The sequence below is a fragment of the Symphalangus syndactylus genome, chromosome 15 (genome assembly GCF_028878055.3).
Source record: "Symphalangus syndactylus isolate Jambi chromosome 15, NHGRI_mSymSyn1-v2.1_pri, whole genome shotgun sequence".
Taxonomy (NCBI): Eukaryota; Metazoa; Chordata; class Mammalia; order Primates; family Hylobatidae; genus Symphalangus; species Symphalangus syndactylus.
The window spans coordinates 29879934-29907820 of record NC_072437.2 but is presented as its reverse complement, the minus strand read 5'-3'; the positions used below and the strand labels follow the sequence as shown (position 1 = coordinate 29907820).

Genomic DNA, 27887 nt, shown 5'->3' with positions numbered 1-27887 from the left:
TGACATTTCATAATTGCTACATTTTAACTGCGTATTCCATGAATTTCTAAAGTTTACTTTCCGTCCAGCATGTCTTTCTTCTGCCCCTTCCTTCTGGTCTAGAGAGCATCTCCTATGATCAGCCTAGGGCTTTTCATTTCTTTTTCCAAAACAATTGTTTATGTCAAAAAAAATCATAATGAAGGCCTTTAGGACTCGGCCTTTTGAAATGTTAAAACTCAAGTCCTTGGTCCTCCAAAGCCTTGGTTTTAAAACTTAAAAGTTTTTGCTTTCTAAATTAAAACCAAACAAAAAACCTGCTTATTGTTGAATTTTTCCTCCCATAATTGATATGGGGAAGGAAAGTAGTGTGGGAGGAAAAAATCTTAGTTAATATATCAAATATTATTCCTTCCAATAACTTTTATTTTCGTGCTTCTGAAATATCTTAAATGTCTGGATTTTGGGTCATATTTAGTAAAGACATTACTTTATGTTCTTAGATACCAAGAAGACCCAGATAGGAAAATAACCTACTACACTTTTCATTAGTAAGCAATCACTTGGCATGTTGTAAGTCTCTGACATTTTCCACAGGGAAAAGAAAATTATTAGTACTCTCATGGTGGCTTAGATGATAGCAGGTAGTGAGGACTTTTAGGGAGGCTAAATGAAGTGATGTCTGTCTGTATGCATCAGTATATACTACTCCCAACTTCTTGGATGTGACGTTATACAAGATTCATACCCAGTGATCCCTTTTATTCCAAGAATAAACTAAAATACTAGCTTTTTTTGAAAAAAAAAAAAAAAAAAGATAATGTATTTCCATCTTGGTGGTTAGAGAAGTATTTAAAATATATGAAAACAAATGGAGAAAATTTAAAAAATTATATTCTAAACATTATGCATAACAATATAAAAATTATATCCTAAACATTATGTATAACGATATATATCATTTTTAATGGCCTTTATTGTGGATGTTTGGTTTTAATTGTTTTCTTTCTTCTTCCATTTAGAGAATTTATCAACAGCCTTCGACTGTACAGGTCATTCTATGGAGGTGTAGCTGATCAGCTTTGTGCTAATGAATTAGCTGCTGCAGATGGACTTCCCTGCTGGAATGGAGAAGATATAGTAAAAAGGTATTTTATGTGGTCTGTGAAAACCTACTGGTTACATCATCCTTGCTTTCTTTTTCTGAATCTTAAGGGGATTAATTCAGTCTTAACTTTGTCACACAGTTTACAGTCTACATTAAATACTTATCTTTAGTTTGTTAAAAAACAAAGAAAAGAACAACAAAACCTGTTCCTTTTAGGTATCCTAAAACTATAATAGCATTCTGTGGTATTTTGAAAGTCTTCTCTTTTACCTATCTATGACTTACCAACAATCCTACTTTTGAATTAAACACCATTTATTTTTTATCCAGTCTGTTGTTTACCAAATATTGTATTTCTTTTTAGTTTAAATTCATGAGTATGAGAAAGCGAGGAAATTCAGTGAAATGTGAATACCTATTCAAAGATTCATTGGTATATGGATATGTGTCCTAACGATCTTAATGCGTCCATCCTACAATGGTCTAATAGAAAGACAGCATGCGAGAGAGAGAGAGAGATTGAGAAAGAGAGGGAGAGACTATGTAATAGTGGGGGCACTTTTATATATATATATATATATCTGTTTGAGGCATTGTTCATTGGTATGTTGTCAATTATTCTCAAACTTAGAAGTGAAATTCCATGTTTACTTTTTTTCCTCCCTATCTAGAATTTCTTTGACAGTTTCTTTTCCTTTATTTCCTATAACTGATTGTACTTTCAAGCAATCTCCTGAGCTTGAGAAAGTCATAAATTCTCCCTCTGTGGTCAATTAAACTGGTTGGGGAAAAGTCTCTTGATTTGCCAATACTGGTGGTTATTATAGAATGTAGGATAATGAGGTTTTGCTTTTGGATCTGAATCTGTTAAACTATAAAATATATATATTTTTTATTTATACATTTTACGTTTTGGATTTGGATCCATTAAAAAGTATACTTTGGATTTGAATCTGTTAAGATATATTTCTGAGCAGTCTCCAAAATGAAAGATAGGGTGTTAAGCTTTCTGACAGATATGGTTTGGCTGTGTTCCCACCCAAGTCTCATCTCGAATTGTGGTTCCCAATATCCCCAGGTGACCTGGGAGGGACCTGGTAGGAGATAATTTAATCATAGGGATGGTTTCTCCGATCCTGTTCTTGGGATAGTGAGTTAATTCTCCCCAGATCTGGTGGTTTTATAAGGGGCTTCCCCTTTGCTGTGCACATATACTTCTCTTTGCTGTGGCCATGTGAAGAAGGACGTATTTGCTTCCCCTTATGCCACGATTATAAGTTTCCTGAGGCCTCTCTAGCCATGCTGAACTATGAGTCAATTAAACTTCTTTCCTTTATAAATCACCCAGTCTTGGGTATTTCTTCATAGCACTATGAAAATGGACTAATATAATGACTTACAAATAAACCTACTCTGTATGCAGATAGGTGGTTTAGTTACCACAAAAGTGATGAGTTCATTTAAAACATTATTTAGCAAATTAACTTTGCTATGATAAACATATCCTATAATCAATTTTTAATAGAAATTTATATGACAAAGCCACTTATATATTTCTGGGTGATCATTTTCATTATAGTTAAAAGCTACATTCCTGAAATATTAAATGATTATTTTATTAACATCCTGAATATCTGAATATCTCATAGAGACTTAGGGTTCACAGAAAAAACATTGAAGACAAAAACTGTATTTAAATTTAAATAAAATAATTGGTTGATGTGACTAGTGCTCTTTTTTCATTATGTACCTTGGATGTTGCAATGTAAGAATTTTGCAAATATTTCTTTATTGCTTTTACTGAGAGAAGTGATAGCATTCTTGTACTTTGAGTTCTTAGTATATTCATGTCAACATTTCTGCTTGTTAGATCTAGTAATTAAATTCTACTTCGACATAGTATTTTTTCAAACTGTTCAAACTGGAATTGAACTTTTGTATATTTCTACAAAGACTAATGAGAAACCCATAGTGATTAATGAAAATTTATTATATAATATAAATATATTTTATATACTACATTACATTATGTTGTATTATATGATCTGAATCTACAACTGCAAGAACCTTAATTTGAAATTATCCCATTCCTCTCTTGACCAGTTGGTCTGGGGTTTGTGTAATGGGAAATACTGTTAGAGAAATCAATGATTTGCGGAAACCTTTTAGAGTGATAGTATTTTCAGCTCAAAGAATATATTTTATTCTACATAATATATTTTTAAAGACCTCATTCATGGTTTATGAATTTGAAAAAGCACAGAGTTAGCAAGGACTCTCCATGAAAACCATCCACATTTCTGATCAGCGAAGTGTATGCTTCTTAGTATTCTCATTTGCTTCCAGCTAATGCCTTCCCTTTCCTGTACCACCACGGACTCCTGTCTATTAGCCACTTCCAAGTGCATAGAGACTCCAGTCTTTTGTGAACAAGCTTCACTGTGTCTTTAACTATCTTCAAATAATTCTTCCAACCTCATCACCTTAATGGACAATTTCCCTTTCTTGAGCACATTTTTCTCTTCCATTTCTCTCTCATGGGTCCCCAACCTATTCCTGTGCCCTTTGGTTCTCAGTGACAGCAGATGAGCCTCACACACTCCTACCACCTCTGAGGCTGCTTCCAAAATGAGCATGTTTCATCCCTGATTATTCTGTTGCCGTGAACTGAGGGTTTCAGGAACATTATTTAATTCCCCCAATACTTCACTTTTAATCCCCCAAGTAAGTTGATTGGACTCTATCTCTTTTCTATTTGATGATGAGAAAATTCTGTGTCTTTTAACTTAAAAAATAACTTAAAATTTTAATTTTAGTCATGACTCAGTCAATTCTTTTTTTTCATTTTTAATTTTTATGTGTACATAGCAGGTGTATATGGGGTACATGTGATATTTTGATACAGGCATGCAATGTGTAATAATCACATCAGGGTAAACGAGGTACCCATCAACTCAAGCACTTATCATTTCTTTATGTTATAAGCATTCCAATTATACTTTTAGTTACTTTAAAATGTGCAATAAATTATTGTTGACTGTAGTCACCCTGTTCTGCTATCCAATACTAGATTTTACTCATTCTGTCTAACTATATTTTTGTACCTATTAATTATCCCCATTACGCTCTTCCCACTACTCTACCCAGCCTCTGGTAACCATCCTTCTACTCTCCATCTCCATGAATTCAACTGTTTTAATTTTTAGCTCCCACAAATGATTGAGAATATGTGAAGTTTATCTTTCTGTGCCTGGCTTATTTCACTCAACATAATGGCCTCCATTTCCATCCCCTTGATGTAAATTTAGAATGAGATTTTTTTTTTTTCTCAATGCCAACTCAATGGTAAAATAGAAGTATCCATCAATTCTCATTGATTGATTATGGTATCATGAAATGTTACACAGCAGTCAAATTGATACATATTTATATCTGCTACTGTGGAATGGTGTCACATAATGAAACAAAATTAGCTAGAAACAGGATAGGATATATTTTACCAGCAGATTTCAAAAAAACATAGATATTAATATTGGTTCTGCATAGAGTATTTCTGGAAAGTTACAAGAAAATTGTTAATGTGCCTAAATTTAGGACAAAGTACTAGGGGGCAGGAAGGTCTTTTATTTTTAAATTTGTATTATACATACTTATTTTAAATGAAAACAGGTGTTAAAGTGATACAAGAATTATGGGCCATTATTGTTTTTCATGTTTTACAATTCTCAAAAAAAGTAAAAATTAACATTGTAAAAAGTGCTATTTATACATTTAATTTCTACTAATTCAGATTTTCCTAGTAATTTTGTGATACAGTTTTGTCAAAGAGTTAATACATATGCTTCAATATTGAACTGCTGAATTCATCTAGGAGAGTTTCTAAATAAAGTCAAGTCCTGATCACTGTTACAATCTTAAATTATTAACCACTTTCTCCTTGAGAAAAAAATGAAGTATAGCAGTGATCTGTGGTGAAAAGCTCTAAGCAATCCTCATATGTGAGATTCATTTCAGAGACCTGCAGTTAGTTGAAGTAAGTAATGCCATTCGGTTTTGAGGAAATGGACAACAAGTGAATGTATACTACATTTGGGGATGATAGAGTGTTTTCCTTTTTCATGGGAGATTATAATAACCATCAGGTTCATTCTAGAGGAATTAAGCCAAACACATCAATAGGTTAAATTGGTGGCCAAGATTAAGTCTATTCTTCATTATAAGAGTGAAGCAATTATTTTGGCAAGATTTCTTCTCCTGCAGGCATTTTTAAGGAGGTGATTGATATGATTATTTATGTGCACAGACATTTGGCTTCAAAGACTAGGAGAGCCGTACAGACTATTTTAATATCGTGACAGTCCTGTAAAACTGTGTGAAATCACCTATGTGCTGATCAAAAGAGGTGGAATTCCTTTGTGATTGTAGATGAAAATGTCTCAAATATCTGTAGTGTAAAAAGAGTTTGATTTTTGAAACAAAATCTATTTAACTCAAATGATTTTGAAGACTGTATTCATATCATATACTCTACTGCAACACTGAGGTCAACAGTTCAAACAATTTCTGATTTAAGAAGAAAATATTATTGAAATCCATGTAGTCTGTATCTCTTATAGTCTCTTTTATCTCCCCTTCCTGTCTCTTCATTAGAAAACATTGTTCTCTGAAAGGCATGTTAGTCTTTGTTCTCAGTTCTCTGTGATTGCAAATTGATTGTTTGATGATTCGTTCTTTTCTTTCTGGGCATTGAAGTTCAGGTGACAGCTCCTTAATTACCAGGGCTTCCTTTTGCCTTTTGATTAACAGATAATCCTGTAACTGTCCCTCACTCTCCAGGAATTGACCTCCACAGTGACTCTTAAACTAGCCAGTATCTGTTAAGTACCTTTTTGAAGAAAACTCTCAAACCATGTTTTTCCTCTGCTTTTATACCACCGCAACAATCATCAACACGGAACTTCTGTGACCAAAAGTGTGGGTTTTTTTTTTCCACCACATACCAAGCTTCCAAAACCAGACGAGTGTCCTCCAATTCAATTCCAACACTATCTACCTGGAGATCCCACAGGCTGGGAGCTCAGTCCCCAAGACTTCCCTGCCTTTCTGAGACCAGTTCCAAGTCCCAGCCTCCAGAACTTCTGACCAACTGGCTTCAAGTTGGGGGGTTTCTACAACCCCCTCTTTGGGTTCAGTGAATCTGATGGAGCAGCTCATGGAATTCAGAGAAACACTTATGTTTACCAGTTTTTTTTATCAAGGATATTACAAAGGATACAGATGAAGAGATGCCTAGGGCAAGGTATGGGGCAAGGGGTGAGGAGCTTCTGTGTCCTCTCTGGGCCACTGCCCTCCAAGAACTTCTTTGTGTTCAGCTATCCAGAAGCTCTTTCAACCTTGTCCTCTTGAATTTTTATGGAGGCTTCATTATGGAGACATGATTAATTTTGCCATTGGCCAAATTGGTGATCAACTTGACCTTCAGCCCCTCTCCCCTCCCTGGAGGTTGGTGGGAAGGGCTGAAAGTCCCAACCCTCTAATCATGCTTCTGTCTTTCTGAAGTGTCAGTCAACGTTAGCATACAAAAAGCACTTTGGAGATTCCAAGGATTTTAGCAAATGCCAAGAAACAGGGAAGAAGACCAAATATATATTTTGCAATATCATAGCACCCTGGTAAAATTAATATGCCACATTATGTCTACTTCATTTTGATTAAGTTAATGTTCCTGAATGCTTCTTTCATAATCCAGTTTTCTCTTTTCTAGCTCTTATGATAAGCTGACCCTTTTCCTCAACTGGTTGTGCATGAGTTTAAAATCAGATAAAATAGAAAACTTTATAAATCTCTGAGAGTTTGTACTCTACCAATTCTCACTTTTCTTTCCACCCAGGCAGTGACAGTTTTCCTGAGCATAATTTTGTTAACCTCAATTTTTTTTTCTTTTACCTATTATCTAGCTGGAAAGCCACTTCAATTTCAATCTTTTTTTTCTTCCTGACCTTACAGCATTCAATTATATTTTTCCTATTTAACATCTGTCCTAGTTTCCAAAAGTTTTGAACTTCATTTTAAAAACAATCAGGTCTCAGGATTGTCTGAATTTCTGAATTTTAGTAATGTAACAACTGGTTGCTTTTCCTATGCTTCTTGTGCAAAGGCAGTATGTTCTTTATGACTTAAATACCAGTTTGTTTTCTATTTCTTTTTTTTTTCCTGGCAAATTCTACCTATCCAATCAGTTTCTTATATCCTTAATCTATACCTTCCTGATAATTATTATTATCATATCTATAGCCTATCATATTTGGTTCAGAATTGGAGGTTGCTTAAAAAGTGTGATTTGAAGACTTCTTCCTCACTTCAGCGATCTACCATGGAGCTTGAAATGCCCACAATTAACTTAATAATTTTCAATTAAATCATTTTCTCCATGCAACTGTATATGCAGGTTTGCCAAACTCTCACTTTCATCTTGAATCTTAGGGGTATGAATCCCCTCATTTGTGTTTCATTTTAACCTCTAAATGCACTGTGACACCTATAATACTTTTTTTTTTTTGCGTTTATATGTCACACATCTTCTCTATTCTTCTCTATTGCAGTTTATTTTGGAATAGAGCTCCTGTATTATCTAAGAGTCTAAGAATGATTAATATCATTGAACATCAATGAGTAATTCTTTGAAGATAACAAGACTCTGAGGGAATGACATTTTTATAAGCATTAGTGAGAACTAAGAGATTTAGGACTTTGGACTTGGTGATAACGTTCTGATGGGTAATATGTGGGTCCAAAGTGAAGTTGATGCCTAAAAGGAAGATTAGATGAAGGGAAATGAATCGTACAAGTTACAATCTATGCTGACTCTGGATGCTGATTTTTTTTTTTTTTCCAGACAACTTTAAGACCATGTACGTCTCATGGTATGCACTTTCATGGACGTTTTTGTGAAATGGGAATCTAAAGAACCCCATGAATCTGAAATGTTTTGGGTTGGAGACATGTTGGGTGGGATTGTTCCTATCAAAAAGATGAGGCACTGGAATGAGGGGTAGATTCACGTGCAAAGACCCACCCAAGGTCAAAAGTCTGAGTTTGCATTCTTCATTAAGGGAAGAACTGAAACATTTCTGCTCATTTGTGACAAAAGTAAAAAGTGCAGTTTCAGATATAAGGGACTATAGAATTCATCACATTGCAGATTACACATTCTAGGTTCAATTAGACAAATCCAGGTATGGCTGATGGTTTGAAATCAACATAAAATAAATTTGCAGGATTCTTGGCTGTGTAATATCCCTATGCCACAGTCGGACTCTCCCTGCCTTCCTCTATTACACTTTCTTGTTAGGTAATTTTTATTTCAGTGATAGTCGTTAAGTAGTTATCTCATGGTTTGGGTCTATAACAAATATAGTCGCCCCTTGGTATTCATGGGGAATTGTGTCCAGGACCTCTCTCAGGTACCAGAACTCAAGGATGCTCAAGTCCCAGATATAAAATGGGGTAGTATTTGTGTATAACCTATGCACATCCTCCTGTTTACTTTAAATCATCTCTAGACTAAATATAGTACCTAATACAATGTAAATCCTGTGTAAATAGTTGTTATACTGTTTTTTAAAACTTGGTATTGTTTTTTATTTTCATTCTTTTTTCCTCAAATATTTTTGATTCGCGGTTTGTTGAATCCTTGAACACAGTTGAATCCTTGATCTGGAACTGGTGGATCCAGAGGGCCAACTGTAATACAGGAGATGTTTGCAAGGACATGCATATTTTATCAACTTGGCTCCAAGTCCTGACATTCCTAACTACCGTTAAAGCCTAGGAAAATATTCATCATTCTCAGGTCAATATACACATTTTGGTCTTTTCTAAAAATGTTCTATGAATGCGGCAATAATTGCGTGGTATCTCATCTTCTGAGCTGACACAGGTCTTCCGTAACTCTCTTTAATGACGTATTGGCTTGGTAATCAGTTGTCTCTTGTTAAGCGTGTGTAATCATTACTTTCAGAAAGCCAGACTCAGAAAGGTCTGAGTAGAAACATTAAATCCTCTAGGAATGCCATTTTTACCTTGTCACCAGGATAAAATCATGGCCAGCTGTCAGAACTTTTTTGCTCACTATTAGTGCCTGAAGGATCTTTCATTATGGATTAGTTCCATAAACAGTGTAAATTCAGTAATGAAAATGTCCAGTCCAACTAATAATCAAACGTGTGAAATTCTCTTACTCTTTGTTTTTCCCCTCCTCCAGTTAGGTTCTGCTTCAGTCTAAGAGTCCCTAGTGGGGTGTGTATGTGAACCGTTTCAGGTTCGTGTGCCAACCTTGCACTCGCCTCGTCCTTCAAACAATGTTTCTGACTCCCCCATGCTTGTAGTTGGGAGGTTTGGAGCTGGGGAGATGATGGATCAAAAGTGAGAAAGGAGGGGTGAGAGAAGAAAACATTCTTTGCGACTGGTAATTTTATGATCTCTCATTGGTGCTTTCTAGCCTGGCAGGTATTAACAGCTGATGCCCTAGGGCTTTTGTGTGCATAAGACAATGTCTCTCCCCTCTGTTTCTCCACGTGATGGTAATGTTTTGGCCTCTTTCTGCTGAGATCTTTTGGTGGGTTCCTTTTCTCCCATATCATCTATTCTAGCCCATAGAAACCTTCCCTCTCTTTTCTACTGTCGGTGGAAGTACAGCCTAATGCAGCTGCCCCTCTTTACTCTGCCACTAGACAGCCAACTTCTGCTACAAGAATGGGCTGCCTTCCATTTGCTTAGGCATAGGCCAACTGCCAACCCTTTTAGTCCTTCCAGCTCCAAGGATCCTTCAACACTTCTCTCACCTAGGACCAATGAATGAGGGAATGCCGTAGCAGTTCAATCAGCTTTCTTCAAACAAGTTCTCTGCTTTGGTCTCTTCAGCTTCAATCCTTTTATTCAGTTAAGGTGGATGTCAAGCTGTGGGACTGCAAACAAGGTTTCAGTCATCTGCTTTTCATGTCTAGCACCTCACTGAAAGTGAGGGGCGTATGCCATCTATTGTCCCTTGTTCTCAGCTGAAATGGAAACAGAAAGAGTACTATTTTAGCACCCTTTTCCATGTACTCGGAAGTGGTGCGGAGAAGACAGAAAACTAGTTTCCAAATTCAAGATACTGCAATAGACCTTGAATGGAATGCGAAGGTATATGAGATATTTTCCCAATCTTTAAGGGACTTGGAATCTAAAACTGGTAGAAAACATGTTCACAAAACATGTTCACAGCAAAACAGATTTTGAAATAAAAGAAGTGTACAATCCCACAGACTTTCAAATAGGGGAAAATTCTTTTCTGAGAGGATTCAACAGTATTTAATGAAAGAGGTAATATGTGATATGGGTTTTCATTCAATTAAAATAAATTCTTTAAAATATTAATGGATGAGAGGAGATAATGTCTGAGAATGCTTTAAAATAATTCAGTGGGTGGGAGAAGGAGGGTCATATTATATTTGAAGTGAAGTTTTCTGAGTGAGCAATCATTGAAGCTGTTTGATGGGAACGGAGTGTTATATTTTCTGTATATTTGTATTCATTTAAAATTCTATAATACATAAATACAAAAATATAGCAACAGAATAAAAATAACTTTGTCACTGTCTACTCTTTCACAAACACTGTTCTAGATGCTAGGGATACAGTGATGGACAAAATAGACATAAGCCCATCTCTCATGTAGATTAGGATATAGAAGAGAAGAACACAGAACACAATAAAAATAACTTTGTCACTTTCTACTCTTTCACAAACACTGCTAGGGATACAGTGATGGAAAAAATAGACATAAGCCCATCTCTCATGTAGATTAGGATATAGAAGAGAAGAACACAGAACAAATATTAACAAGTGGGAATACTTTACAAAATCTTTCAAGTTGGATGGAATTTTAATCAGCAGACTTGGAAGCAAGAAAGCGAGTGGGAACAAATGCATTCTTGAGTGAAATGCTCTGAGTTGAGTGGCCTCTACACTGCATTACTTTCATTTGTGTACAAACTTTTAGATTATGTTTTCTCCTTCTCACTATTCTCTTTCATTTCAGCTTCATGGGCATGTCATGAGTATTTAGTATTAGAAGCCTTCTCTCATTCATTATAATGCAACCATTCATTCATAAAGCCAATAAGGCTCAGTGGTTAGGAACAGGTTCAGGAGCCATACTACTAAGGTCATCAATAAAGATTAACCACTTACCAGTGATGTGAATTAAGACATATTCATTAATCTCTAAGTGCATCACTTTTCTTATCTTTAAAATGTGGGTAAGGCCGGACGCGGTGCCTCATGCCTGTAATCCCAGCACTTCGGGAGGCCAAGATGGGCAGAACATGAGGTCAGGAGTTCGAGACCAGCCTGACCAACATGGTTAAACTCTGTCTCTACTAAAAATACAAAATTAACTGGGTGTGGTGGCACATGCCTGTAATCTCAGCTACTTATGTGGCTGAGGCAGGAAAATTGCTTGAACCCCGGGGGTGGAGGTTGCAGTGAGCCAAGATTGCGCCACTGTACTCCAGCCTGGGTGACAGAGATTTTATCTCAAAAAAGAAAAAAGTAGGTGAAAGTAATACCTACCTAATATTTGAAAATTAAATTAGTTATTCACATAAACAGTTCAGAATCCTAGATATAACACAGTAAACAGTCAATAACTGTTAAATCATGTTATTATTAAATAAAATATGCTCATTTACTTCAATGGAAATGAAACCGTATTGTATTGACATTTTCTCTTCATTGGATGGGTTGGTTCTGTCTTGGATCAGAAGACTTCCGTTTGTAAGACAAAGGCATATGCATTCTTGAGTGAAATGCTCTGAGTTTAGTGGCCTCTAGTGAAGGTTCTTTTATGAGTTAATAAAAATTAGTATTCGGGATTTGGGTTTGGGAGCAGGAGATATTCCCTTATCAATACTTTAAATGGTTATTTTGTTGGATCTGAAAACTGAGAAATTATATCTTAATAGGCAGATCATCAGATACTCCAAACTGGAGAGTGATAGTCACTTGAACCCATGCACTATATTGGTGTTTTCAAGTGAGAACTGAAAGTTAAGATACAAAGATAAAGCACTATAGAGATAAAAGTAAAATGCTTATTTCTAACCAGTGGTTTGGGAATGTTCACTCACTGGTTAGTCTTAGAGCTGATCTTAATGAACTATCAGTTGATTGGAAATAAATTTCTGAAGCCAGGCTAAATTTCAGTATATCACACAACAGATTGTTTTGGGTGACACACTGCTACAATTCTAGTCTTCTCCCTTTATCCACTGAGTTCCCAAAGGAAATAGGTATTTTAAACAGAATCCCTAGGAAAAAATGAGGTTAAACATCCGCTTTTCCCATGTGTCAACTCAGTTTCTTGCCATGCCGACACAGTACGAGGATACTATTTTTAACTTGTTACATGCGTCCAGAGGTTGAATAGAGGAAGATAAAAAGATAAGAGATAGCAAGATAAAAGTTCACTGAAGTGGAAACCTAAAGGATCTTTTCCCATCTGTTTGGCACAGAAGTTGTTATCTCTTTGGGAGTACAGATTTCATCACAGTTCTATAGACTTGTGACTTCCAGATTGTGTAATTGCAAAACAGCAGCAGTCTTCAAGGGCTCCAGGATGCCTGTTCTTACTTTAGCCAGAGCAGTTTCTTATTCATCCTTCGTTTTCATAGTGAGGTTACACCTGAAAAGCTATTCCCTTTTCAGTAAAATGGATGTAAGTTTGCTAAACTACAAAAATGGAAAATATTGTTTATTAGTCTAGTTCCAGTATTTCCATATCATAGCATATAAATTCGTTGTTGAATAATTTATTATATTTTAAAGTAAAATGCTAGAAGGGAGATTGAAAAAGAACAGTCACCTATTCATAATTATTTTTCTTCAAATAGCTATAGTGTAGTCTAATTGAATTTATAAGAATAGCTCATCAGATAGCACATTTTATTGTCCAACCATCCAAATCCTTCTTTTCTGATGTATATTTCAAACCAAATAAAGGAAATTTGTTAGATATTATTGAAAAAACTTCTACAAAATTTGATTTGAAATTATTTTTACATTAATGCCACATTTTGGCTTACATGATTAATATTTTTTGTGGCTACAATTATGTATAAAACTGATTAAAGATCAAACTCTGAAAGTAGATTGTCTAAACACACACACAAAAATAATTCACATGCATCTACTTCTTCAGGAAAATAAAGAAATAAAAATATTTTCTTATTTCAGAGTAGTCATGAAGAAATGAAATATTCAGAAAAATGAAAAGTATAATTATATGTGTGAAATATTGTTCATTTTTGGATTATTCTAGACAGAATCTAGACCTTTTTAGTTATATTAGATCATTAAATCAACAACAGTTTAGAATAAATATGGTTAAATTATTTGGTACCAAATAAAACTAGGTTTTTAACAAGCAATGTATATTTAAATATAACAAGTATTGCTATTTACTAAAACATGTGTGGTACATTGGTTTGGAATTGAGTCATTGCCATCTAATATGAAATCATGCATCTCAAATTAGAATACAGTTCTACAGAGGTAAGTACTCATGCTCTGTAGGGTAGAGAGAGCCACAGCATAAACATCACACCTGCAGTCAGAGGGCTTACTGTGTGACTGCATGTAGTAGTGTATCAGTCATTGCTGTCCAGAAAACAAAAACAAAACCAATCTTTCTCTCTCTGAAAGCAACTTATTTTAAGGAATTGGCTTATGTGATCATGGGGACTGGTAAGTCCAAAATCTACAGGGAATGCTACTAGTCTGGAAATTCTGCAAGGAACCTGCCAGAAGTTGCAGTCTTGAGTCCAAAGGTGGTCTGAAGGTAGAATTCCATCCTCTTCTGGGGACCTTAGTATCTCTCCTAAGGCTTTCAATTGATTGAATGAGGACCGCCAACATTATGGAGGCAAAGATGCTTTACTCCAAGTCTACTGGTTTAAATATTAATAACATCTAAAAAATACATTCACAGCAATGTGTAGACTGGTACTTGGCCAAACCCACTGGGTACTACAGCTTAGCCAAGTTGCCATATAAAATTAATTATCACAGGTAGTATTTTCAGTGAGGAATAAGAAGGCAAGCCTATGCTCTCATGAAGCTGATGCCACAGAACTTGGGTTAAGGGCATGTTAGATTGAGTATCCAGGAAAACCTTCTCTGGAGAAATCACATTTAGGCTGAATATGTGGAAAGATCTGAATTTTCCAAATAGAGAGAATACCATGCTTCATGTGTCTAAGGAATAGAAGGGAAATCAGCGTGTGTGGCTCAGGCTGATGCAGATGATGCTGGAGGATTGTCTGGAATGAGACTGTAGATTGGACAAGTGTCAGGTCAAATAAGCCCAGGAAGAAGCTTGGATTTTATTCTATGTGCTTTGAGAAGTCATTGGTGGTTTCCACCTGGGATGGGGGTGGGGGGAATCTCTTTTCCTCTGTATTCACACTCAACACAGAACACTTCTGTGACCAGAAGTGTGGGAGTTTCTCCCACAAAAAGCAATTGGCCAGTTCTCTTTGAACACCAACTGTATGTCGTATAATTCAACTGAATTCCCACACTAACCTGAGTTACCACAGACCTCACATGTTAGGGGCTTAGTCCCACAAGATGCTCCCCACTTTAGATGCCAATCACAAGTAGTAGGTCCCCAGATTGTGCACAACTTCCATATGACTTGGCTACACATTGGAGATTTTCATGATTCCCTTCTTGGGTTTTGTCATTTGCTAGAATGGCTCACAGGACTCAGAGAAACACTTTGCCTGTGTTTACTCTTTTATTATAAAGGATGCAATTCATGAACAGCCAAAGGGAATAAATACACTGGGCAAGAAGCGGAAGAAGGAATGTGGAGCCTGCAAGTCCTCCCTGGGCATGCCATCCTCCCAGCATTTTCATATGTTCAGCAACCTGGAAGCTCTCAGAACACCCTACTTTTGGGATTTTTATTCAGGCTTCATCATGTAGACATGATCAAACAATCATTGAGTATTAACCATCATCAACTGATTAACTCCATTCCCAGCCCCTCTCCTCTCTGGAGAATGGAAAGGCAACCTGAAAATTCCAAGCTTCTAATCATGGTTTGGTATTTCTGGTGACCAGCCCCCATCCAAGAGGCCATCAGGAATTACCTCATTAGAAAAAAAGATGCTCCTATCACCCAGGAAACTCCAGAGGATTTAGGAGGAATGTGTTAGATGCTTGCTCCTATCACTCAGGAAATTACAAAGGTCTTAGACACTGTGTGTCAGGAAATGGGGTCAAAGACCAAATATTAGAACTGAAAATTATCCCAGTCGCCGCTTTAGGAGCTCTGCTTCAAAGACTGGGGAGATTGTGTGTGTGTGTGTGTGTGTGTGTGTGTGTGTGTACACATATTTCTTATTTCACACAAGCAAAGATTTACATAATTTGGATGCTTTATGGATAGTAATTGTGAATATAAAGTTTGAGGGAAAACAAACATCTTATTTCAAATTGGCCAATTTTTGTGTGGTATACATGAGAGGGAGAATATAAAAGAGAACAAAACCAGAAACGTACCTCTGAAGAATAAAAAGTTATTATTCATAGTGAATGAAAGTCTATCATGTTTGTGTTATCTGGAAAATATAAACCTTCTTTGCAGAGAAATGCATACCATAAAGAAACTACAAACACATAACCACACTGAGAATAAAGCATATACAACTTTTCTCACAAAAGATCACCCTGCCACTAAATAATGAATACTTCCTCAAATGAATTAGAAAAATGCCAAAAATCTGATAGAAAATTAGGCAAAGTGCATGAATCGATAATTTACAGAACATATCAGTGACTTTTAAACAAACAAGCAAAATTCTCACCCTCAATGTTAAAAATCAAATAAATACAAATCAAATAAGTATTTTTTCACTTATATTTGCTAAGATCATTAAATTTGATAATTCATAGCATTGACCAGCATGTAGAGAAAAAGGTATTTCAACATCCCAATAGAGGGGAAGCTATTCTTCTGTCTTTGAAGGGTAACTGGGCAACATGTATCAATATTGCAAATACACATGAAATTTGAATCATCTATATCATCCATGTAAACAAAAGAGCATGAATTGCACATATTTTATGCTAGCACAAGGTAGAACAACCAAAATCTCCATTAATAAGGAAATAATTAAATGGTTATGGCAGATTAAAATAAAGAATATAACTTTGATTTTTATAAAGAAGGAGGTAGCCTTACAGCTAGTGATATGAAAATGCTACAGAAGAAGAGGAGGGTTAAAGGACATGTGTAGGAGGAAAAGTTGATTGATTATATTTCTGTGTGCTTCCGTAATTTTTTTACCAAGTCCTTTTAGTTGTTTTCCAAAAAAGGAAAAAATTAAAAATATAATAATTCATAAAAATGTTATAATAGAATCATCATATATTTTTACAAAATACAGAAAGATATGATATTTTACTTCAGAACAATTGAAATGCCAGTGCATTTCAAATAAAATACAAGCACACATTGTCAAATAAAATAAGAGCAAATAAAAATTCGTTCAATAGTTCTTCAATGTCAGTTTTATAATTATTTGAGAAATGAATTGCATAAAGCAGAAAGAATACGGGTAGTTACTGCGCTGTTCTACCAGTGGATTGCAGATTAAACAGTGGAAGTGGACTGACTAGGACTAACCGAACGCTGCTTGCCAACCTGTGTAATTGGAACCCAGCCCAATCTGATTCTCACATCACACCCTGGATCAAGAGGCAGACAAGGACAAGAAGAGAACTTTATCTTTGGTGGTGACAATTTTTCTTCCCTATTTATTTCATTATAGTTCCTGTAGTTCCATATCAGAGCACAGAAGTTTATCAGTGAATGATTTACTGTATTTTAATGTAAAACATATCATAATCTTAGAAATTCACTGATACTATAGTATGTAGAGTGCATAAGAGTGGTACAATAAAAAAAAATTAAGTTAATCCCACATATTGAAACGGCATGTGATGACGTTTGGAAATTGGCTAGAAATCATTACTTTGTATCTAAATTTCTTTATATAAATCCATATATTCAGGAATGTTATTGTCAGTACATAATCATACATTTGGGCTTATTTTGAGAAATTTACATATTGGTTTGCCATATTTGGTTTTGATATAAGAACTCTACTCTTCCCTTATAATTTTTTTCATTTCATCTAATTAATTTGTCAAGAATATAGGTATTTCCTTCAATGTCACCTAATTTATTAGAGAAGAAGGAAGATATTTAAAAGAAATACCAATTACATTATGTAAAGATTAAGGAGAAATGCAATGCGACACTCCCGAAGGAGACAAGGAAGAATCTTTTAAGAACTTATGCTTATTGATTTCCCAAGCCTCAAGTGCAGTGGTCTCCAAAGTGTGGTCCCCAAATTCTCAGGTCTCCAACTCAGACCTCTAGTGAATAAGAAACCCTGAGAGTAGGGTCCCAGATTCTATGTTTTAAGGAGCTCTCCAGATGATTCTGATGAGCACATAAGTTTGGGAACCACTGCCTTTGGCCATCCAGTTACTTTTTTGGGTAATTTTTTTTCTAAGATTTTAGACTATTAAAAAAATAGGGAAGAACACATTTGTATTGCAAGGAAGTTTGGATTTCATGATATGACTAATCTTACTGTAGAAGTGATGTGAGATTCTTGACTATTTTAGAGCAGATTCGGTATCTAATGGGATTCCATCTTGGTGTACAGGGCACCTTCTACATAATGAATTTTGCATTTCAGATGGATGAAGCCTTTAACACAGACAGAATTTTAAGTACTGCATATTTCTGGAAGAAGAGCATTGATCACATCCTCCTTAGATATTTAGTAACACCGATAGAAATTAATTATTTAAGCCACATTCAGATCTGTAACATTGCTCAGGAGGTACAGCGTTTTAAAAATCACTGCTTTTTCATACAAATATACATAATACAATATAGAGAGTTTTGCATAATAATGGCTATTTTTGGATTTTTAAATACTGATGATAATAGACTGCTGAGTAACTGAAAGTAGACATAACGTAAATATCAGTCATATCTGTTCTTAGTCTAGCATCTCCAGAAAAACAATCTGGAAGGAAAATTCATGGTTTATTAATGATAATATTATTTCATTGGAAAGACATAAATTAGAAATAAATACCATCTGTAATGAAGGTTGAATTTTTATATACAATTTTGAGTGCAGATATTTTGGTTAAAGATTTCTCCACGTTTTGAATGTGATAGTTTCAATATGATCTGGTTCTACAATTTAAAAATATTATTTGACCAAAAGTTCTTGCCTAGTCCAGACCGATAGATCAAGCTATTTGTAGAATGTAAAAGCTTGCGGACTAAGCAGCTAATTAGGAATTTATTCATGCAGACATGCAAGTCAGCTTCTCTTTGGGACTCCATCCAAGTCAACACAGAAAGCCTCAAGACGCATACACAAACCTGATCCATTAGTCTATATAATGACATAATTTATCATTCTTTCTCATATGTGTCTTTTGGGAGCTATTCACCAACAAACTTTATTATTATTTTTATTATTTACTTATCTTAAAAAGTTCTCAATGCTATTCCTGGGAAAACACATTGTTGTTTTGGGATTCCTAATTAGCAATTTCCTGTTCATTTTACTTGCAAATGCATTGCTTTTCTCTCTAAAAGTTTTGTAACAGCCAGGATTACAAACTGTTCAGCTTCCTGAAGATTTCACCAAATAAACAAATGTTTAAATTTTAATTCAAAATAAACTGAAGAGCAATTGACAGGAGGTACAGTATAGAGAGAAATCACACCTGTTCAGAGGATTCTTACTAAAAGAATGTGAATATCAAGACTCCTTCTGTCTCTTGCCCATTGTGATGAAGCAGATGATTTTTAACTGCATACAAATGAGTACAAATAACTTGACATCTTGAAGAGTGTAAGCTGCTTCAAAAGAAATTCCCCACTGAAGAATTTCTATGTGATTTTAGCTTTCTCTGTTCATCATTAATGGATCTTTATTGGGTGCCTACTGTGTGTGAGGCTCTGGGCTACCACATTAAAAATACATAGCAGTAATTTTTGCTGCCGTGGAGATTATAGCACCTGTGATAGCCTGTGACGGATGGGCTGGTGCAGGGCAGGGTGCTATAGGAGTATATTGGAGAAGTGGCTGGAAATCAGTCAGTAAGGAATTATAGTGGATATTCCCATTGCAGCACACCCATCCCTCTACTGTTGGAAGTGTTGGTGACAGTGCCTTCTTCACAGAATTGCCACCTGGCCCAAAGTCCATGCTCCACTCCTCAGACCCCCTCCCTACACTCTAGTCATCAGTCCATGACTGAGGTTCAGAAGATGGGCCTGCTAGCCTGAAGATGAAATCAACTCTGTGCTGCAATTTGGCATTGCTTCCTGGTGGGATCAGAGGAGGCTAGACTCCAGCCCAGACCGCCGTTTTGCATAACTTTTATCTCCTGCTTTATCTTGCCTCCCTCACTCCTCTTTACTGAGAGCACTACCCCCAATAAATCTCTTGACCAAGCATCTTCTTCTAGGGAACCGAATTTAACAACATGATTTTCAGAGACATGCAGGGTAAGTAGGAGCTAGCTAGATGAAACGAGTAAGAGAAGAGAGAGTATCCCATACAGAGAAAACCCCAGCACATAAGGGAGAAAGGAGTTCTAGTTAAAGAACAGAGTGTGATATGAGGATGGGACAGAGTTTAAAGATTGTCAGGAGATGGGAGCAAAGGAGTCATCATGAGAGATGAGTGGAAGAGGTTTAAAAACATTGTAAGCAAAGTTACATCTACATTTGTTTAATGACAAAAAGTTATGAAAAATCCAGACTCTTACCTGTGTTTTAGCCTACATAATATTTGTAGTATTTGCAATAATTGCAGTTGTATTACTCCTCTATTTCTTGGGCTGGTATCTCCATTTTACCACCATTTCTACTGCACTTGGGCCTCATTTATCCCCCCTCTGGATTTTTATAACAGACTCCTAACCTATTGATCTGCTACTTCCCTTGCAAACTAATTCCCCACATAGATGATTGTTATCTTAAAAATCAACAATGCCATTTTTTTGTGTACAAATCCCTTCACTGTGCATTTTATCTGCACCTCTGTATTTCTCTTTTTTCCACTTTCCAACACATGGAAACACATCCAGGCATACAAAATGCCCTTTCATATCTCCATGGTTTGGGGCAGGCATTTCAGTTGGAGTTTTCTCTTTCCAATCTTTCAAAATCAAAAGTAAATGTTACTTCTTTATAAGACTTGATCAACTGACCATTTCTTTCTCTGGCATCCCTTACACTTGACGTATGCCCTGTGATAGCATTTGTCTAAGACATACTTTAATCAGTTGTTTAGATGTCTGTCTCTTTTACTAGTTTACTCCATGAATGAGTGTCCCAGGTTTCCTCTAAGTGAGAATCAGCTATATCTGGCTAAGTGAAACTGAGAGCTTAGGTGGCTAGAACTCTACTTATGGGAAGAATCATCCATATGTTAGAAAGAACAGGCACCATGAGCATCATGGGTACAAAAGGAGTCCAATTTCAAGTGCATCCTTGTGTCTGCCACTAAAATTTCTTTCCCATCTTAGTCCCCATTGCATCTGGTCAGTAGAAATATGGGAATGAGGGGCACTTCCACATGTTGCCTCAGACCACCAGAAAGTTTTTGGATGTCTGGGCATTCATATATCCATGACAGCACCTGGAAGATCATCAATGATGGACCCGAGACAGCTGAGATGATGGTCCCTGGGTAAGACCACAATTGTCGGGGCAGCAGCACTGTTGGTGCAGTGGCTTGGTGCCTCCCTCAGTAGAAGCACACTTCTGAGGGACATTCTAGGGATTCTCAGAAACACCCCATTTCAAGGGTTCTTGAGAGATCTGAGATCTAGGTTTTGCAGGCTATGATTATAAAGGTGGAAATTAAGTTAATGTGGCTTTGTTTGTTTATACATCCTTATAGGGTCAGAATAGACAGCCTATCCATCAATATTAGGATTATGTCTAGTTAATTAGAGTAGAGAACACTACTACTTACTTGAAGTCTGGCCACAGCTAAGTACTTCGTATTATCTCCTCATAGCAACTCTGTTAAAGAGGTGTCATTATTGTCACTATTTCCAGAAATAAAAAACTAAAGATTAGAGACATTATTTCAGGAACTCAAGATCCCATCAGCAGGAACTTGCAGAGCAAAAACTGGAAATCTAATGCCAGAGCTCATATGATTTCCATTGTTATGCTCTAGGGCCAGTCCCTAATAAATTGCCTGTGCCTCTGATGAGCAACTAAATGAATGGACGTCAAAATGACTAGTGTATTTTTTCATCCAAGAAACAGCACAGTCACTGTGTACACTATAAGTATGAATATTTTTCAAATGTCAGTGGTATGCTCATATGAGTAATAAGACAGTATTGAAGTCTAATTTACTGTTCACATTTCAATCCAGTGCCAACCATCATGCAACCATCAGAAAATAATTAAATCTCTCTCCACAATCCTTCAAAAGCTCTTTTAGCTCCTGCCAGCATACACCTACTTTAACCTTATAATGTGTAACTGCCCAATAAAAATGCTTTTAAAGCCCTTCCTGCTAACCTTTAACCCTAACGACTGTGCATAATTTATTATCCTATAAACAATCAAATCCTTTCCTTTCTCGGGTTTGAGAGATTTCCTTTCTTCTTCTTCCCCCACCAACGTTGCTTCATTTGCTGGATAATATTGAATACAGACATGTTTATTATTTGTCATTTTCATTTAAGAGGTATGTTCCCTGTTCTTATGTAGCATTCAATGAAAGTGGAATCTGTTATTTAGAATAAAATTGTTGCTTATATACTTTTTTCTTGTATTCTTTGTTGATTTCTTTCCCTTTTTTGAATTAGTAATTGTTGTAGGAAAAAGTTATCTGCTTCTGTTCTTAGTTATGCTATTATGCTTTGACAGTGTTATCTGAAGCAAAATGTGGTTAACTCCTTCCTCTTCTTATATGGGTTGGTTAGAGTTATTTAATGTGAAGTCACCTGAACATGTAAATCCACGCTATGTGGAAATGACAGAAGATTATAAAATAGCAGTGCCCAATTACAGAACTAATTCTGTTGACTCATTACATAAATATATAGAGATGAAAGTATGTTCCGTGAAGGCGCTGCAAAGTTGTTAATAGATTTCTTCAATTTCCAGGCTCTATACAAAATTTCTTGTATTTTAAATTAAGAAATTTCCTTGATGTAAAGATGGAACTTGATTTTGAGTAAGTTCAGACCTTAGATAGGAACCTGAAAACTTGATTTTTTTTTTCATTTAATCCCTGAACCTACACTTCTTGCTATTTTCTTTTCCTCAACATTCTGAGTTTTCCTTACCTAAAAATACTTCCTAAAATCCCATTTTCTTCAAAACAGTTTCAGAATATGGTCAGATGACTTCCTCTTCATAGTGACATCTTGCTGTGGCATATGTTTAGCTGTCGGGAGTTCAGAGGATATGCTTGGCACCGCAATAGACTCCCTTTCTTGAGCACCTCAGAAAGTCAGGTCATCTCTGCTCCTCACAGCACTTCCGGAAGCTCACCCTCATAAAACTTGTCTAAGTGCTCTTCAAATTCTAGGGATGGCTAAAAGGATCCTTTCAAATACACACCTCTTTAAAGCACAGTCCACAAACTCCTATAAGTAAAATTTTCAGAGAGGATTTTCAGAATTCTTAAAAGAAGAAAATGTGCCTTGGCTATGAAAAAAACTTAATAGGTGGCCAAATTTAGACCTTTGTTCTCTTTTCAACATCATGCAGGACAAACTAGAGCAAAATCTTCAGGAGTTCAGGCAGTGTTTTTATTATAAAAGTTTCAGCTGAGTGGCCAGTTGAAGGGAGTATACAAGCAAAAGTGAAACTAAGTATTCAAACCAAAGATTGTGGAGTTGGTCTCCATCTTCCTCACTTTCAGATTCAATGGTTATAAGTTTCATGTCCTGACAAATAATTTCCAGGGCTTTTCCTCCTCCTTCCATCTCCATTCTTTCTGTATGAGACTGGAATCTCATCTGTCTCTGGGCTCCTCGCCACCCATTTAGTTCTCTGTTCCATCCTGGCATAACTTATACAGTGGTTGTTCACAAATATCAATACAGTCATTAAACTACTCTGCTTAAAATTCTCAAGTGGCTTCCTGTGTAATTCCAGATCAACTTCAAGCTTCTGTGCTTGACTTCCAATGCCCTCCAAGGTCTAGCATCTACCTACGTGTCTCCAACCTTGACCCTTGTCCATTTTCATTTGCTGTGTATACTTTATTCTCAATCATCACGTAACTAATTACAGTCATGCATCACTAAATGATGAAGATAATTCTAAGAAATGCATTGTAAGATGATTTTGTCATTGTGGAATATTATAGAGTGTATACACTCTAGATGTATACAGCTTCCCACACACCTAGACTATATGCTCCTAGGCTAAGCCTATTGCTACTAGGCTACAAATCTGTGCAGCATGTGACTACACTGAATGGTGTAGGCAATTGTAACATAATGTTAATTATTTGTGTATCTAGACATAGAAAAGGCACAGTAAAAATACAGCATAAAAGCTAAAAAATTGTATTCCTGTATAGCATGGAGCTTACAAGACTGGAAGTTGCTCTGGGTGGGTCCAGTGAATGTGAAGGTCTAGGACATTACTGTACACTACTGTAGATGTATAAATACTGTACACTTAGGCTATACTAAATTTGTAACAAATTCTTTCTTCAATAATGAGTTAAATACTTAGCTCACTATCACTTTTTTACCTTATACACTTTTACATTTTTTTAACTTTTTGACTCTTATGTAATAACACTTAGCTTAAAACACAAACACATGGTAGAGCTGTACAAAAATATTTTCTCTATATTCTTAGTCTATAAACATTTTTCTTTTTTCTTTTTTTTTTTCCTTTTGTTTTGAAATAGGGTCTCATGTTTTTGCCCAGGCTGGAGTGCAGTGGCGCGGTCTTGGCTCACTGCGACCTCCGCCTGCCCAGCTCAGGTGATCCTCCCACCTCAGCCTCCTGAGTAGCTGGGATAATAGGCACAGACCACCACAACCAGCTAATGTTTGTATTTTTTGTAGAAGCGGAGTTTTGCCATGTTGTCCAGGCTGATCTCAAACTCCCGGGCTCAAGTGGTCTGCCTGGATCAACCTCCCAAAAGGCTGGGATTACAGGAGTGAGGAACTGCACCTAGCTATTTTTTACTTTTAAAAATTGTAATTAAAAACAAAGACTCAAACATACATATTAGCCTAGGCCTACAGGGTCAGAATAATCAATATCACTGTCTTCCGCTCTCACATCTTGTCCCATGGGAAAGTCTGCAGGGAAAGTCACACACACGACTCTGTCATCTCCTATGATAACAATGTCTTTTTCTGGAATACCTCCTTAAGGATGGGCCTGAGGTGGTTTTATAGTTAACTTAAAAAAAAAAAAATAATAAGTAGAAGGAGTATACTCTAAAATAAAGGTTAAATGTATAGTTTAGTAAATACATAAACCAGTAACATAGCTGTTTATTATCAGTATCATATACTGTATATAATTGCATGTGTTATATTTCTATCTGTTTGGCAGCACGGTAGGTTTGTTTATACCAGCATCACATAAACACCAAACATGTGAGTAACATTGCACTATGATGTTATAAAGGCTACAGTGTCACTAGGCTATAGGAATTTTTCAGCTCTATTGTAATCTTATGGGACCACTGTCATAAGCAGTTCCTTGTTGACCAAAACATTGTTATGCAGTGAGTGACTTTATAATTCCTTATATATATCGTTTGCCTTCCAGCCCCATGTCTTTGAGCTTTCTCCTTCCCGTTGTCAGGAATGTTCTTTACACTCTTGTCTATCTTAAAGATATCCTATTTCTCATTTAGCACCTACCTTGCAGGTACATTTCTCAGAGAATTCTCCCAGATTCCTCATGTATTCATTATCTTGCATGTTCTTCCATTTTTGAACTTTATATTTTTTAAATATTTATCTCTTTCCTCCTTCCTCACTCTCCCTTCCTTTCTTGCTTTCTTTTACGTTTCTCTCACCTCTACCCTTCTATAAGCTTTAAGCTTCTTGTTTTAGAAACAATTATCTGTCATTGTTTCCCCAACAGATTGGAAACTTGAAGTCAATGCATAATGTGGAGATTTGTTAAAATATCATAATTGCTATTTAGGGATGTTTCTAGTAAAGTTCAACTCTGGGGTTGAACAACAATAAATCAATCAAACATTTCTTTTGTAGTAAAATTTTTATTTGAACACTTGCATATAATTTCATTGTTTAATTTTATCCTCCAAATGTATTATGTTTATAATTCAACTTTGTTCAAGGTCAATGCCACAAGTAGAATGAGTGTTGGAAAAACATAATAACTTTGTTTTTCTTGATGAAAGAAACATATAAGCTTTCTTATTCTTAGTTCACATGTAGCCCCCCACTCCCTATAATTTACTATTCCCACATTTAAAGCAAGAATCACATTTTTGAAGTTGCAAGATAAGAGTATAGGAAGAAAAGCGAACGAAAAGTGAAGTATGGGTAAGTGGGAGAGGGCATTCTCTATTATTTGAGGCCGTATAACCTTTTCTTTTTCTCTCCAGCTGACTCGCTGTGGCCTACAAGCCGAGGTGCTTGTGCACAAATGCACAAGCTTAATAAAGGCAGAGTGAGGGTTTCATTTCCATAGCCATGGTTGGGATGACTTTGTCGTTCAGCTTGATCTGCCACTGCCTCACATAAGAATGTATCCTTACCCTGTTGCCATTTTGAAGCTGCATTTTCTTGTCCAACACTGGCTTCCAGTTTAAAAGAACTGTACTTAAAAAGTTAACTCAACAAAACACATGCTATACTTATGACAGTGCGTATGGTCTACTGAGAATAGTTGGGTGCTGTCGCATTTTATAGAAAAGATGTACTGATTTAGTTCAATACTGACTAACAAATCTAAACTTTTATTTATAAGATATTCTTCAGGACAGCATCAAACAGATGTAATAAGTAAAAGATCATATGTGGATCATTTCACTTTTGATCCAGTCAAATATAAACAAAACTTAAGCATTTTTACCACAGAATAAGTAATAGCTACCATTTGCTTTGTGTCTTCTATATGCCAAGCCTAACAATTGGCACCTTTGCCTAAATTAGTTCATTTTGTCCCTTTTACCAACCGCATGAAATAGGCATATCTTCCTCATTTTATGTATGAGAAAACCGCAGCACTGATAAGTCGAATCCACCCGAGTGCATTCTTAAGTTTAAAGTCTGTAGGTTAAAATTAATTCTACCTATTTCCAAAGCTTGTGACTTTTAATCTTGACAACCTCACTTCAGTAATCTACTATAAACAATAAGCTTCCACTGTTGCTCACCTCTCCTTTCTTCAAATGAACGTTCCATCAAAGAAACACCTTGGAAGCTGAACATTTAAAAATTTATTATACTCTGAGCTAGTCCTGAAGAATAAGAAAGAGACCATCTCTAGGTATTTTTTTCTCAAAACATATTAAAATATGACTTGTTGAAGGATAATATATTTTAAACAATTGCCCCTTAATTCACAGACTGTAATTATATATATTTTTACCTGCTGAATGCATTTTGTTTTTAGTCTGTTTTAGAATTCTTTTTGAAATGCTGAAGCTCTTTAGACTGTTTCTCAGGCATTCCAGGTCTTTCTGTGTCTTTGGTTGCCATCCAGTGGCAGCAGCCATATACTTCAGTTGAGTAACAGAAAAGAGAAACCCTCTACTTTCCAAGCTGTTTTCTCATTCAAAAGTGAACAGTAGGTGGATTAGTCCATTTTCACCCTGCTTTAAAGAAATACCCGAGACTGGCCCATTTATAAAAGAAAGAGGTTTAATTGACTTACAGTTCTGCATGGCTGGGGAGGCCTCAGGAAACTTACAATCATGGTGGAAGGCAAAAGGGAAGCAAGGACCTTCTTCACATGGTGCCAAGAAAGAGAGAGAAGAGTAGAGGCCGCCCCTTGTCAAACCATCAGATCCCATGAGAACTCACTCACTATCGCGAGAACAGCATGGGGGAACCGCCCCCACGATCCAGTCACCTCCCACCAAGTCCCTACCTTGACACGTGGGGATTACAATTCGAGATGAGATCTGGACGGGGACACAGAGCCAAACCAAATCAATAGGTATTAATTTTGTGTACCTAATTTATGAAACTTTTAGCCTAAAATTAGTTCAGTATTTTCCTTTTTACCAACCCCATGAAATAGGTGTATTTTCTTCATTTTATATGTGAGAAAACTGCAACACAGATAAATAAAAGAATCAACTCCAGTTCCTAGAATTATAAAGTTTCAGGGTTATGGGTTAAAATTAATTCTGTTTATTTCCAAAACAGATGCCTTTCTTAGGGAAAGCATCACACAGATAAAATAAGTAAAAGGTAATATGTCTTATGTTTTACTCATTAAGAAAAATGAAGGTTTTTTTCCTAACATTTATTCTGTTTGTGACATTGATTTTGAAAAAAAAAAAACTTGAATTATAAATATACTATTTTGGCCAGGCGCAGTGGCTCACACCTGTAATCCCAGCACTTTGGGAGGCCGAGGCGGGCGGATCACGAGGTCAGGAGATCGAGACCATCCTGGCTGACACGGTGAAACCCCGTCTCTACT

At 36.1% G+C, this 27887-nt stretch overlaps 1 protein-coding gene across 2 annotated transcripts in view; it reads left to right on the top strand.

Annotated features, from left to right (window-relative positions):
- The window catches only part of GPC5 (glypican 5), a 1476320-nt gene that overhangs the window by 352521 nt on the left and 1095912 nt on the right, over positions 1-27887 (top strand). For both annotated transcript variants that reach the window (XM_063618675.1, XM_063618676.1), the window contains exon 5: positions 1002-1127. In XM_063618675.1, coding sequence (XP_063474745.1) covers positions 1002-1127 — 126 coding nt within the window. The remainder of the gene's footprint in view (positions 1-1001; positions 1128-27887) is intronic.